Source organism: Leuciscus leuciscus, assembly GCF_965113295.1.
Source record: "Leuciscus leuciscus genome assembly, chromosome: 1".
NCBI classification, from domain to species: domain Eukaryota; kingdom Metazoa; phylum Chordata; class Actinopteri; order Cypriniformes; family Leuciscidae; genus Leuciscus; species Leuciscus leuciscus.
In genome coordinates, this window is record NC_138725.1 from 52,444,136 (window position 1) to 52,458,552 (window position 14,417).

General features: G+C 37.6%; 2 protein-coding genes across 3 annotated transcripts; one reads left to right on the forward strand and one right to left on the reverse strand.

Annotated features, from left to right (window-relative positions):
• Positions 1 to 622: 622 nt before the first annotated feature.
• aldh16a1 (aldehyde dehydrogenase 16 family, member A1) lies at positions 623 to 10,548 on the reverse strand. 2 transcript variants are annotated; one of them, XM_082146505.1, is made up of 16 exons: positions 10,172 to 10,548; positions 9,130 to 9,229; positions 8,903 to 9,026; positions 8,652 to 8,809; positions 7,385 to 7,456; positions 6,465 to 6,811; positions 5,964 to 6,122; positions 5,687 to 5,843; positions 5,512 to 5,587; positions 5,326 to 5,431; positions 5,024 to 5,154; positions 3,215 to 3,382; positions 2,887 to 3,091; positions 2,610 to 2,795; positions 1,403 to 1,528; positions 623 to 1,202 (listed from the first exon to the last, which is right to left on the reverse strand). In XM_082146505.1, exons 1-16 carry the CDS (start codon positions 10,256 to 10,258, stop codon positions 1,026 to 1,028), a joined length of 2,379 nt encoding a protein of 792 aa, XP_082002631.1. In that variant the 5' UTR covers positions 10,259 to 10,548; the 3' UTR covers positions 623 to 1,025. The 2 variants fall into 2 exon arrangements, with proteins under 2 accessions (XP_082002631.1, XP_082002630.1); XM_082146504.1 differs by having other exon boundaries at positions 8,903 to 9,029; positions 10,172 to 10,547.
• Positions 10,549 to 10,979: 431 nt separating this feature from the next.
• baxb (BCL2 associated X, apoptosis regulator b) lies at positions 10,980 to 14,165 on the forward strand. Its single transcript, XM_082146594.1, has 6 exons — positions 10,980 to 11,344; positions 11,420 to 11,450; positions 12,862 to 13,032; positions 13,141 to 13,276; positions 13,408 to 13,512; positions 13,663 to 14,165. Exons 1-6 carry the CDS (start codon positions 11,323 to 11,325, stop codon positions 13,813 to 13,815), a joined length of 618 nt encoding a protein of 205 aa, XP_082002720.1. The 5' UTR covers positions 10,980 to 11,322; the 3' UTR covers positions 13,816 to 14,165.
• Positions 14,166 to 14,417: the final 252 nt, after the last annotated feature.

The window sequence follows — 14,417 nt, forward strand, 5'->3', positions numbered from 1 at the left end:
TGTCATCAGCATAATGCTAATCATGTTACTGCGTATTACACACCATAGGAACAGAAGCCCTGGAATGATAAATGTCATGGGAGTCTTCCAATAACAACCACATGTCATGGAGCCGTTTGTTCACTTTGTAACTGCCTTCGGATACACAGGTAATCCATCAGGTCACAGTGACTAAGCATTTTGTATTATAAACTGGAGAGGACAATGTAGTTTGTGTCAGCAATAAAAAATTTACACTCACAACTAGACGTGGCATTGCGCTTTCTCATTGTGACTCAGCAGCTTTTCTCCATTCACTTCCTATTATGCATTACGTGAGTGACTACGCTTGAAACTTTAATGAACTCGGCAGAGTGTGGCTGAGTCATAATTTCAGCTTTGTCGTAAACAGATTTCAGTGTAAGTATAGAATGCCAAATTAATGGTGTTTTAATATCAGTTTTTTTATATATGCATAAACGGCTTTTAAATAGTTTGAGTTTAGATGTCTGTCAAAGTCATTTAGTGAATGAGCTGGCCTAAATAAATTGCTAACCAGCCCAATGATCTATGCTACATGTTCAGCCTTGGATTGCTATTTCTTTCAGTTTAGTAGCAGTGAGTAACACAAATTTTAGACCAGTTTTCAGATCATTGAATCTTTTTAATTACAGTTTTCATTTAAGCAACTATATCCATATAGTAGCAACCATATCGAGACCCTTCTCATATGACAACAGGGAACTGAAATTCACTGCAGTATATAAGAGCACAATGTGTTTTACAAATAATTGTTAGTTCTGTACAATAATGGCAATTTTTTATTACATTTTTACACTGTATTAAAACCTGATTACTGTACTGAAATAAACAAGTTAGACTAGTTATAACAGTTATTTATTTCTCAGAATACAACGTCTACCATAGGATACTAATAAAAAGTAGCCTACTCTTTCTTATTATACGTGACTTTGTGAAAGTGAAACAAATGTTCTTGTAACATCCCCGGTCACTCTTTATTGTCTAAATGGCAATGATAAGTGCTTTTATGCAGTAGGGATCCATATACTCTTCCAGACCACAGCCTTCCTCCAAAGCTCTTCTTGAAGAGAGGGATTTGAGCTGCTCCAGTTTCGGCCTGCCTCCTTCTCCTCTTCCTCTTCACAATGTAGCCACAAACGTTTAAGGGGACTGATACAGGAGTACTGAAGAAACTGACAGCCCTAAAAAGAGAAGTTCCATATATCCGATAAGACCAGTGCTGACAGAACATTTTCCTTGTTCAAAGCAGTCAAAATAGCATGTATGCTTATACAGTTCTATATAACAGAAAAGGAATAATGGAGTTATTTTTGGCCATATATCTCAATGCCTCCTACTCCCATTTTAAGACTGAAAAAAAAGAAAAGAAAAATCCCCTCACCTCTTTACTTCCCCAATACCAAATGCTTTGAATCACACTGTGGTTGGCAAGTGCCTGGGTTAGTTGATCCCTGCCCCCTGTTATTATACTGACCAGACCGGCAGGGATATCAGAGGCCTGCAGGACCTTTGAGCAAACAAATAGAAGTTGAAGACTTTACAAACATAAAGAAATGAAATGTGGAGATTTATTCTGAAAACTGAAGGTTAATGAAGGCAGCAGTGAGTGTGAAGTGTCTCCTGCTACCACTTTGAAAATACACATATAATGTGATTGATAAAATACTGTTACCTAATTTTTACCTATAAAGCCCTGAATGGTCTAACTCCAAACTAAATCCATCACGCTCTTTAAAGTCACAAAATACTGGATTTTTGATAGTACCAAGGATATAAAGTCTATTAAAGAAGGTGGAGCTTATTTGAATTTGGCTCCTAAACTCAGACGCATTCTCAGTCTCTTCTACTGTATATTAAATACGCATCTCTTTAGCTGAGCATTTACATTATGCTTTTCATAAACATGTTCTACACTTATATCTGATGAAACAGCACCAAATACAGTAGTCAACATCTGAAGTGGATCAAACCCTATCATCAAAGTTATACATGAATTTTGAACAATATCCGTTCTTGTCTTAGGACAACTTTGAAGAACTTTTTTGATCCACTTTAAATGTTGACTACTGTATATCCTTTGCCTAAAATTGCTATGAACGGCAGCTACAGTTATTCTTTTCCCTTTGCTTTCCTGTTTTTGCCTCAGAATGCCTGTAGTTATCCTGGAGTAACTACAGATTGGATCCAGACTTTGCAATGTTTTCAGACGACACCGACAACTGCAAAGATTTCAGATGACAGCAACAGTCTAGATGACATGCAAAACTTTAAAATATGATCCTATTATTGAAATATAGGTCTAATCCTTATATTGTAATCATTACGAGTACAAGATGCAATTGCTGCCTAACACATTTGTTGTTTTAACTAAATACATTAAGTTAGCGAACCATAAAACATGTACTATATTATAGCTGTATATTACTGCCATATGGACATTACTTATCTGGCTGATAACAAAATACTTCCTAAATTTTTAAATGTAAATAAGCATTTTATGTAAAGCTGCTTTGAAACAATATGCATTGTGAAAAGTTCTAAACAAATTAATTGAGTTGTTTTGTTTTATTTAAAAAATTGTAGCAAACCTGTATAAATTCAAGAGCTGGAAGAGGATATTTTTCACTTGGCACCATGACAACAGCATTTCCCATGGCCACAGCTGCCCCCAGCAGAGACACCAAAGAGAGCAGAGGTTTAGAGCTGGGGAGAATCACTCCCAGCACTCCTAAAGCCTCAGGAGTTGACAGGGCAGAGCCAGACTGGGGCGGGAACTTTAAAAAGATGGACACGTAGTTAGAAAGCAGGCACATTAAATCTGGGGTTAATCGAATAATCATTCCAACACCATGACTGTGTTCTTACTGGAGTTCCACCCTGTTCTTTATCACAGCGTGCAGCCCAATCAGAGAGCCTGGAGATGCTAAGCTCCACCTCTTTCTCTGCCTCTTCAAATGAGATGCCGGTTTGAGTTTGGATTGATACAGCCATGTCCCGCCTCCTCTTATCCAGACTGTCAGCAAGTGAATAAATGGACTGAGAACGTGTAGCAGGGCTCTTCTTCATCCACCTGCAATGACAGCAGTTCATCACAGTAGTTTGGTCACTATTTTCTATCAAAAAAGGTTGGCTATCATCACTGGTGCATATGATTTATTTTCAAACAAACAGGAACTTTTCCATATGCTCTTACCCAGGCTGGACTTTAGTGGCAGCCTCTACTGCATTCCGGACATCCTTCCTGCCTCCATCTGGGCAGTGAGCCAGAACAGCACCCCCAGGGGGCAACACTGACCTGCTGCAGCCCGAGTCAGCTTTACGCAACTGACCACTCACTAACTGTGGGTAAAAGCGAGGGACACTGTGAAAGAGAGAGAAAGAAAGAGAAATTGGTCATAGAAGAAAGCAATAGAAGGTCTGAGTTTAGAATAAATCAGTAATGGCCATTTAGCACGCCACCCCATGATCACATTACATGGCTTTTGCTATTGATAAAGGTTGCACATTCAATTACCGTGGGTATATTTGTTTAAAGTAAAATCAGTGGATAAAAATTTGGAGGCTGGGTGCATTTTATTTTCTGATTCATTTACTTGACCTGTACTGTTATCATCATTCATTCTGCCAAAATGTTTGGCTTCTAGAAGGTGAAGAGAGGTTTTTTTTAAAATAGCAGACCATTTATCCTATTTCTATGGTGCAGACAGGTAGTAAGTGAAGTGTGAGTATATATATATATATATATATATATATATATATATATATATATATATATATATATATACATATATTAGTACAGGAAGATGATCAGAAAATGGTTGTAGCAATGTCAAAATTCATTTTCAAAAAGAGGGGTGAGTGGAAAGTCCCACACAATCTTCTCTGGTATTTGTAATGGTAATAATAATAGTAACAAGAGGATCTTGCAAAATATTATGATTTTTGGTACAGGGTCGTTCGGTGGCAAATCACCAAAATTAAGAAACTTTCTCACATAAAGGCTTAGATACACATCCTTTTCCACTCTGTCTCTTGCACAGTTGAGCACACAAGCCTATCAGAGCATTCTCCATTGACTGTGAGTGCAGATGCGGATGCGAATGCTTTTGGCACATGTGTACTATCAACTGGACCTTTTTTGAGCACTCAAATCACTCATGCACAAAAATCTGGCTGTACGTGGATAGCATCCACGGAACTCAGCATGGACCCGCACTGAGCCCATGTCTCTGATGATTTTGAACTATATTGGCATCAATAGTTCCATAGAGAACCTTTAACATACATGGAGTCTTTCTATTACACAAAAGGTTCTTTAGATGATTAAAACTTTCTTCACTAGGAAAAAATGGTTCACTGAAAGGTTCCTTAGGGAACCCAAAATTGTTCTTCTGTTACATCACAGCAAAAAAAAAAACTTTTGGAACCCTAATTTTGTTAAGTGTACAGCCTTAAAAATGAAGAAAAACTTTAAGTAATAGAATTAAAAAGGATATTGAGATGTCTTTAATACTTCTTGAGGACACGAAGAGTGTCTTTTCCCATTTTTGAACTGTCACCATTCGCATATAATGCAACAAGGGTTGCTAAAGCCAACAGATATTACTAACAGACATACTAATCTCTGTACAGAAAACCAAAATAATGTTGCTGCCATCTTTCTAAAGCCCCCCCAAAAATTGTGGATCACACAGAAAATATTCATCCATGGCATTTCATATTTTAACTTTCTTCTTTATCTTCATTTATGTATTTTTTCACCAGAAAAGAAAAAAGCTAACATTTTAGCCGGGGACCTCTATTGAGTTGACACGGAATGACCCTATAGATATGAGGTGTTAGCGCTAAAATCTAAACTCAATTAAATTGAAATACTGATCATATTTAGATGTTTATACCAGCTGGAACAGGTCTGTTTGTGTCGAAAAATTTATGACATTATCTACAAAACCTATATTCATTTCTCAGTTCACTGTTAAACTATGAGCCACAATACACCCACCTGGAAGGATCAAATCCTTCAGGTATCATGAACTTGGATGTCACAGAGCCAAATGCAGCATAGTTGATAGAGCTGGGACTGGAGCGGGGGAGGGAGGGTGAAAGCGATGGCCGAAGGAACTGATACAGCCCCTATAGAGGAACGGAAATCACAGAGTCAGACATTCTGAACTAGACACCAAACAAAACCATACAACCAATCAGAAAAATAGTACGAAAAACCAAGAGAACAGAAACAAAGGCCTACACACCACATAAGCCCATTCTTAGCACATGACATGTCACTTCTTGCAATTCTTATACCTCTCTGCCTCCATCGGTGCAGTTCCCGCTCTCCCTCCGTCCGCATATAGGCAGTGCGGGATCCATTACAGAATGGCAGTTCACCCACACCGATCCCAAGCACAGACTATGTACATAGAAAAAAAGAGAGATAAACAGATAAAGGAAGAGAAAATGAGATGCCCAAATACGTGACCAGGCATGCACCTCTTTGCAGACTCCAAAGCCAGAGTCAAATCTTCAGTCCAGATGGAGGCAGCCTGACCATGAGGACTGTGATTTCCTACACACAACGACAGATAACAAAACAGATAACAACTTTTCACTACGTATATAGACAATATTCTTCATATAAATCAGTTCTTTTTCATTTTAGCCTCACCAAGTGTAACTCCCTCAGCAGAGCTCCTGAAGGATATGAGAGGCAGCACAGGGCCTGGAGGAGGTGAAATCACAGATTCGCAGGAGGGAGCCAGTCCACATAGTACAGTAGGAGGGTAGAGACCTCCAGTAGAAGGAGGAGGAGATGACTGGATCAGCTACAATATGCAAAACAATAAGAAATAAAAAAAGGATAAAAGCATTTGTCCAGAAAATGCTGAAACAATATGTGCTCAAATGTTTGTATTGGTGACATATTAAATAAAAAATCCACACACTGTTGCCCCCTGCTGCTGTGCCTCCTGAACAACGACATCTATAAGGTTCCTGTCAGTCTCAGTGACAAGAGAAACACATTTCATCCCAGCCATTCTCAACTTCAGCCTGGCCACAACACTGTCCAACACTGATTCCTGCACACAGAGCACCCACTGGAACTGGAGAAGAGAGAGACAAGCAGGCAAAAAGATAAATATGATATCTTTTCATGACTCTGCTGCAGTGGTTTTCGATCTGTGAGCACCCCCAATGGACCATGGCGTCGGCTGGAGCACTGTCAACTGGTTTTCTTTTTTTTAAATAACCACTAATATGAATAAATAAGTAGTATATATTAAATATTAGATATTAAATACATATATAAATACCATATCATATTTATTGAAAGAAGTCTCTTATGCTTTCCGCAGCTGCATTTATTTGATCAAAAATACAGTAAAAACAGTAATATTGTGAAATATTATTACAATTTAAAATGACTGTATTTTGTTTCTTCTTACATCTCTCTTCTTCTTAAAGGCCAGCTCTATCACTCCATCCACAGCACTGTCGAGGTCTGCCGAATCAAAGATGATAAAGGGGCACACAGAGCTTTGTGAGAGAGAGAAAGACATGGGGACTCCCCAGCCAGCCACTGCTTTAGCCACAGCTTCTCCAGTCTGTTTGCATCCACAATAGGTCAGGTAGTTCACTTGTGGATTTTGAGCCAGTTTGGCAGCCAGTGATGCTTCACTGCCAGTCACCACATTTAACACTCCAGCAGGGATTCCAGCTTCCATAAACAGCTGAGCCAACAGAAGGGCAGGAAGAGTGGTAGTCTTGCCAGGCACTACAATAACAGCATTGCCTAGAAAATAAGTATAGAAGGCAAATAAATAATAGTTTGGTTTGCACCCTCACCTCTCGTTTACACAAGATAACTAGCTGCTTACATTTAGGAGCAACAAACTCATCCTAATGAATTATGATATTATTTATTCAGTAAAAGGTAAACCAATCACAAAGGTCTAAGAACACAAAAAAAAAACCCCACAAGTTTACAGTAACAATGTTCAAAACACTGTCAAAACTAAGGATTAAAAACACATTTATATTTATAATTAGTATTATTACCTTTAAATGTGAGACATGTCATTTCTGCTATTAGTGCAACTAAAAATAATAGTCAAAATTGTAGTTTACAACTGGCTGAGCCAGGAAATTATATGTAGAAACATGTCTAACTTTTGAATACTGTTAACGCTGTTCACAGAAGTTAACCTACAAATGGCTTAAATGCAGATGTCTGTGAGATTTCCCCAAGTTGTTTAAATCAGATTTAGGACTATCTGTTTTATGTCCCTTTATTCATTCTGGAAGAGTGAAACTGACATGAGTGAAACTTCAAGACAAGAAAGTGTCTGTTTAAAGAAATACTCACCCATAGATAGAGCTGGTAAAACTTTAAGCATAAGAAAATATACAGAGCAGTCATCTGAAACTACCACGACACCTAGTGGAGTAAGCAAAACATCACATCAGAATCACCATCATGCTTCCTGCTTATTTTCTCAAAAGTCAATTACACAGGCCTTGTCCACACTAAGGGTATGTTTACATGGTAATGATGTTCTAAGAATGGAGAAGTTTTTCCTTTGCAGTTTTTGACAATACATTGTCCCATTCACATGGATCTGTGAAAATGATTAAAAACACTTTTATTATGCTGCCAGGCCACTTTGTAAAGAAACACTACACGCCTATAGACTGAACACATAATAGACATGCGTAGGACATCACCGTTTTTGTAGTTTACACTGAGATGATAACGGTATCGTTTTCAAAAACTTGCACTTTGAAACACGTTTTAAAAAGTTTGGATTTTTCAGGCCCCCAAAACGCCATTGTTGTGTAAATGAACGGCCACAACGCATTAAAATTTTTCACAAAAACAGTGGTAATGATGTCTGTGAGATTACCTAGTACTTGAGTAAGACTTTGGCTCTTTGGTAACAGCTGAGTTCCCTCCAGGTTTTGAAGCAGCCCCTAGTACATTTTCATTTAAAAACACATATTTTTCTCTCCGTTTCACCCTTCTGTCCACAGTGAGAAGTTTTATCAACGAAAACTGAGCTTTTTGAAAACGCTCTCCTACGTTGGTAAATTTGAAAATGACGTTTAGCGTTGTACTGTGAAAACTGATGCGTTTGACACATGTTGTACCGATAGATGTCTATGGCTATATCGGCACTGTTGTGCCTGCTATATATATTTATAGTGTTGCTAAAGAGAAATGTTCCTTTGTACAGTCTTCATACTGCATTCCTGCAAAGATGACTGAAAATGTACTCACAATTGCTGTCCTGCAGCAAAACATGATGACAGTAGCGTTTTAGACGCATTTTGAGTGCAACCTGGACGCAACACCGAGTGGTTGGATATTTTGCTAATAAAATTATCGTGCCAGAAGAGTAGCGTGAGAACTTTATTATGTCTGCTCTCTCGGTATGATGATACAGATGTGACCTTTTAGTATGTTTTACACATGCGCAGTAAGGTGATTTAAGCATTTTTCAGATGTGGATGAGCAACTTTAGGAAAACGCTTGAAAACACCAGTGTGGACAGGGAGCCTTTTGAAATTAAAATGTAGACTCAGCCACATTTTCTGTCTCTCAAACTCATATAAACGAATCGACATGCACATACCATGCGGGGTCCACTCAGGCATGAGTGTGTCTCGTAGTTGAGCCCAGCTGGCGTAGTATTGGGCCAGTCTAATGAGCACTGTAGGAGAGGTAGAAGACTGAGAGAGCTCACACAGCTCAGATAAACACTGACTGTGTCTTTGCAGAACACTCACCAACCTGGGGAACAAACATATTAATAACGATGTAAACCAGACAATTACTTTGATAGGTTAATTATTTATGACATTATTTTGAGCAAAGATCTAGTACTTGAGTAAGACTTTGGCTCTTTGGTAACAGCTGAGTTCCCTCCAGGTTTTGAAGCCTCGAGCTGCAGAGGAGACAGCAGACCCAACATCCTCATCTTTAGCACAAACAGTGCTGCAGACCACCGCTGCTGTAAAGGCAGAGGAGGAGGGCAGGAGAAGTTATCTTATCATTGCATGGAAGATTGGATAACAGATGAGAACGTCAGGAAAATATCCAACATTGTTCACCTTTGGAATCAGTCACATCCTGGGTCTGCCTGTCTGCAGGGCAGGAAAATTTCCCATCAATGAAGAAGCCAAGAGTGCGAGAGTGCTTCTCCAGCCAGCACTGAGGGAGAGAAAGACATGGAGGAAAATGGACACTTTCCTGAGAGAATGCACATTTCAGTGGAATGCACATCTCTCACAGATGAGAAAGAAATTATGACACTATACTTAAGAATTAGGTTTAACTTATGAATTTCTTTGGTAATGTATGCTTCAAAATACAACCATGTTTGATTGAAGTAAACATACTGTAGGTTGGTGTGTTCTAGCTCTTTGAGAGAACCAATAGATTGGCTTTGTGAAAAAAGGGTGAAGGTTGCAGTAGATCATTCACAGAACTATGGCTCTTACAAAATACAACAGTTAACCGTTTTGAACTTTGCTCACAATACTTCAAGGGGTAGTTTTACCACACACACACACACACACACACACACACACACACACACACACACACACACACACACACACACACACACACACACACACACACACACAACTTACTTATACTAATGTTTTTCCAACCTGTATGACTTTCATTTGGATTTTTATAAAGGGTAAGATAAGACAAATAAACACTGACAGCCTTGAATGGCAAAGAGATGCAATGGAAGTGAATGGTGACTGAAGCTGTCTGTTTTTATCGAACTTCTAAATAACATCCCTTTGTGTTTTACATATGAATTTGGATGTTGCGGATGAACAAATGACTGAATTTTCATTTTTAAGTGAACTGTATTACTTAGAGACATGCATCAAGAAGTACAATGTGTTGTACAATGTGTCCGCACAGTGTTGTGTTTTTTAAGGCAATTTTACAGCAAGAGGACATATCCTGCATCTTGTCACATGCTTTTCTCGTGAGCGGTCATCCTAATGTGCTGTCACATGTAAATCATTTTCACATTGAGTGATAAAGTGGCAGCATGGTGTGATGCTTAAAATAATACAATTTGCCAAAGATACATTTAAGATACAAAGATAGTTTCCCCCGAGGCTTTACCTGTGCTGTAATAGTGTTCGTGCTGGATGATCCATAATCCATAGTCTGAAAGATTTCGTGCACAGTCTTTGTAGAAATATCTGCCATAACAAATTAAAACTAAAAAAATTACAATGGTTACGGACTAATGAAAAATATGCCACTTCAAAATACTTATACTGAGTGTGCAGTGATTATATCACTTAATAACCGCAATCAGATGTAGAAATGTGCAAAGCTGTAATATTTACAACACGATGGAACCAGACTGTAAAAAAAAAAAAGAAGATGAAACAGACGAGATCTCGATCGCAAAAAACACGTAAAGGAAGAAAGCCTCGATTTCAAAAAAAAGTTCAACGTGAGTTCCCTAGTCACGTCCACGCTGGTATTTCTTCCTGGGTTGTATTGTGTTGCCAGATATCGCAAAACAGAATCAAGCAAAATGGTATGCAATAAAGCGACACAAAAAGTAAAAATGAGTGAAACCAATTTTTTTTTCGATTTCAGGGATGTCAGATGTAACAACATAGAAAATATAAAACTCATAGATCAGTTGACTACATTGAAAGTTATTGTAAAATATTGTGTGTTCAATAATATTTTTTAGAACAATATCCATAGCCTACTTTTAAAACAATACAACACATAAAAAAAAATGCAAACAATATTTTAATTCATGGGAAAAACGCAACCCGCATATGAGTGGGTCTAACTTTATGAACGAACAATCCCACGCTGATAGCAGCCTACTTTGCGGTGGACATGGCAACACTGGTTGTAGTCTACGTCAAACCCATCCTAATCCTGCAAAGGAACTCATCATTCACAAAAAAACACTAACTCTACATGGCTTGTAGACAACATATATAAAACTCAAGAAAGATAGAAAAATAAATCCTTTTTTAAACTTGTTTATAAAATAAATTATGGAAGGCGTCCATAGTTGCCATCAAGGCATGTTACTGCGTCTCCGACAAATGCGACCTCCAGAGGGCGTGTAGTGTAGGCTACGTCAGAAGCTGCGAACAAGAAGCTGGAGTCAGCCTCGTGAAAAAGTTGCGAGTACTGTCCTGAAATAGAGTGGGATTCCCCCCAGAGCTATACATCCAGTCGAAAACATTATCTGAGAAACTAAACAACAACAATATATTTTTGTTTACTATAGTATAATGGCTTGCGAAGTCTCGCAGGGTAAGTTAAGTGACCGTGTGTTTGTGCTCTTCAAGCGATGTTACATGTTTGTTAATGTTTCTCTTCGATCTACAGATGATCAGATTGGAGAAGCACTCTTAATCGGGTATGTTTCACTTCGTAAACTTATGATTTGTTGTTTGTTGCATTATAAATTAATTAATTAGTTTAATGACTTACCATTAGAACCATTAATTACTTTCCTATATTATATTTTAAAAATGCCTGTTTTACATCAACCGAATTTAGAGATGTTATACAAAACTCTGTGTGGATATAAATTATACTTTGAAAGGATAGAAGCAGCATTTTAATTATTTAAAACATACAAACACAAGTGGGCTAACAGTTGATGCACACATTGTTAACTATCACACACACACACACACACACACACACACACACACACACACACACACACACACACACACACACACACACACACACACACACACAGAGAGAGAGAGTGAGAGTGAGTGTGTGTCCTGTGTCACATAGAAAATTATTATAAAAACAACAACAATCTATGACAAATAATTTATTATCACCAGTGGACACAGTCACACAGTTATGTCATGACAACTATATAATACCATAACATATATATAAGTATACATCACATTTCTACATAAATGACAATTTCACCATTTTTACATCATTTCAATGGCTGACCTTGTTTGGCCAACCTTGTGGTTTTTTCTTCATCAGGTAAATGACAAATCTGGAAATATATTTGAATTGAAATCATAAAAATATTGTAAACTGTAATTACCATTGTTGATTACCACAGGTTATTGTAGATAAAACACTGAACAAAATGAGAGAACTCACAATAATGTGCTCAAAATGTCCAAAACGGAGGAAAATAACATCATATGGTGCTGATCGTATGGTGGTGTTGTTCAGGGGGTTGTTCGGTTAATAACATAGTTGACAGAACTCTTGTGGACAAAATTAAATATTTTCTTGATTTAAAAAAAAGTATTTAGATTTTTTGAAATAAATTAAATATAGATAATGTTGACTGTAACATTTTGAATTCATTATTTTGAACATGAGCCCACTCATTAAAAAACAAACAAATGGACACTGCAAAAACGGTAATTTATACGGTAGGTGAGAGAGCTCAAATTAAGAAAACATCTTCATCGGTTGCAAATGCTCAATACAAAGCAACCAAATACCAAATTTATTTAAACATCCTGATTGTATGTGCGTTGTATTTGCAGCATGTTTCTGTATTTGATTGTGTTGTGGGTATTTGCAGCACATGTGTTGTCAAACTGATGAAGATGTTTTCTTAATTTGCTGGGGAGTTTTCTGTTGCATGTTTTTTTCAGTTGCAACATGCTGAGCTCTCTCGGATACCGTAAATGTAGGACTCGAAGCAATTTCAAGCAAACTGAAACATAGGATGCACAAAATATCTGTGTGTGATTATAATGCTTTCCCCTGTAATAGTACCTCTAAACATTTGACTCCTATTCAGTTAACATACTGTATCAAATGTCTTTCAGGGTAGTAAGACGTGAGGTGATGAATGTGGCAGCCGAAGGAAATGTAGCCCCACCAGACCTTCCCGAAGCTCGACCAATAAGCAACAGCCAGGACCAGAAGCTTGTTCAACAGTTGGCGGAGACCATTAAAGTGATTGGTGATAGGCTCGATCAAGATCAAGCATTTAATGAGTCAGTCTGAGATTTGAAACTTTGTCTGTCTTTACTGAACATCAGTGGTGTTGTCTACACAGGTTTTTAAAACCCCTGCTTTCTCTTTCTGTTCTTCTAAACTTACAGCATGATTGATGGCTTAGTAAAAGTAGCTGATAAAATAAGTTTCTGGAAGCTTGTGGAAAAGGTTTTCACAGATGGCCAGATCAACTGGGGGAGAATTATAGTGCTGTTCTATTCAGTTGGAAAGCTGTCTGCAAAGGTATTGGATCCTGCTGCATGTTATCTGTTCAAATTGTTAATATATCTGTTGTTTGTAGACAGATGTGCATCTTTATGTTTATATTTGTACAGTTAATTTGTAACTTCTAAGCTCCTCTTTGCTCTCAATAGATGGTCCTTGCACGTTTGCCCAGAATCGTTTCAGGTATTCTGACTTTAAGTCTGGATTACTTTAGGAGGAATCTGTTGGAATGGATTCGCAAAGTGGGAGGATGGGTAAGAAATATTTTTACATTATTGTTTCAAATACTGGAATATAAAGAAGCATTTGACTTTTGTTTTAATTTTCTTCTTTCGAAGATGTGTTGAACCGTTTTGGTCACAATATCACATCTATAACTTATTTGTTTGTACGCCATAATACAGATGTACAGTATCCCTGCACTGGCCTGTTTCTCCTTTGAGCAATTTTCTGGTTCTTCACTGAGAAAATATTTTCCCTATTTTGGAGCTGCGTTTTCCTTCACCTGTGGCCTACTGTTAGGTGGCTTCATCTTCTCGAGACTTCAAAAAAGCTAAGAGAGAGAGTGGTGATACAACAACAGAAGTATTAAGTCTGTAAACCTGAGAGAAATCACATAAACTGATCTGCTGCATGATTTTGTAATTTGCCCCTTTTTATTGTTATTATGCCTTTATTTGATGTATTTATACTATTTTGTAAGATCAGGACAGATTTTATAGCGATAAGAACTGAGCCTAAGCTTTTTATTAATAATTGTTATATGATAGAATAGTGGTCTTCTATTATGTGTTTTGTCCACTCCCTTGTAAAATGTAAGTATTGTGCATTGAATGTGACTTAAGTTCCCAATTTCTGAAAATGTATTTTCTTTTTTTTTTAAGATAAATATATTAAGGTATTTGCAGCTTTTATGTCCCATTGACTTTTGATTCTGCAAACACACACACACACACACACACACACACACACACACACACACACACACACACACACACACACACACACACACACACACACACACACACACACACACACACACACACACACACACACACACACACACACACACACACATTATATATAATACAGTATAATAATGTATAATATATGATTCCAATGAGTCCAGTTATCAATCACATCCCCAGTTATTTTTTAT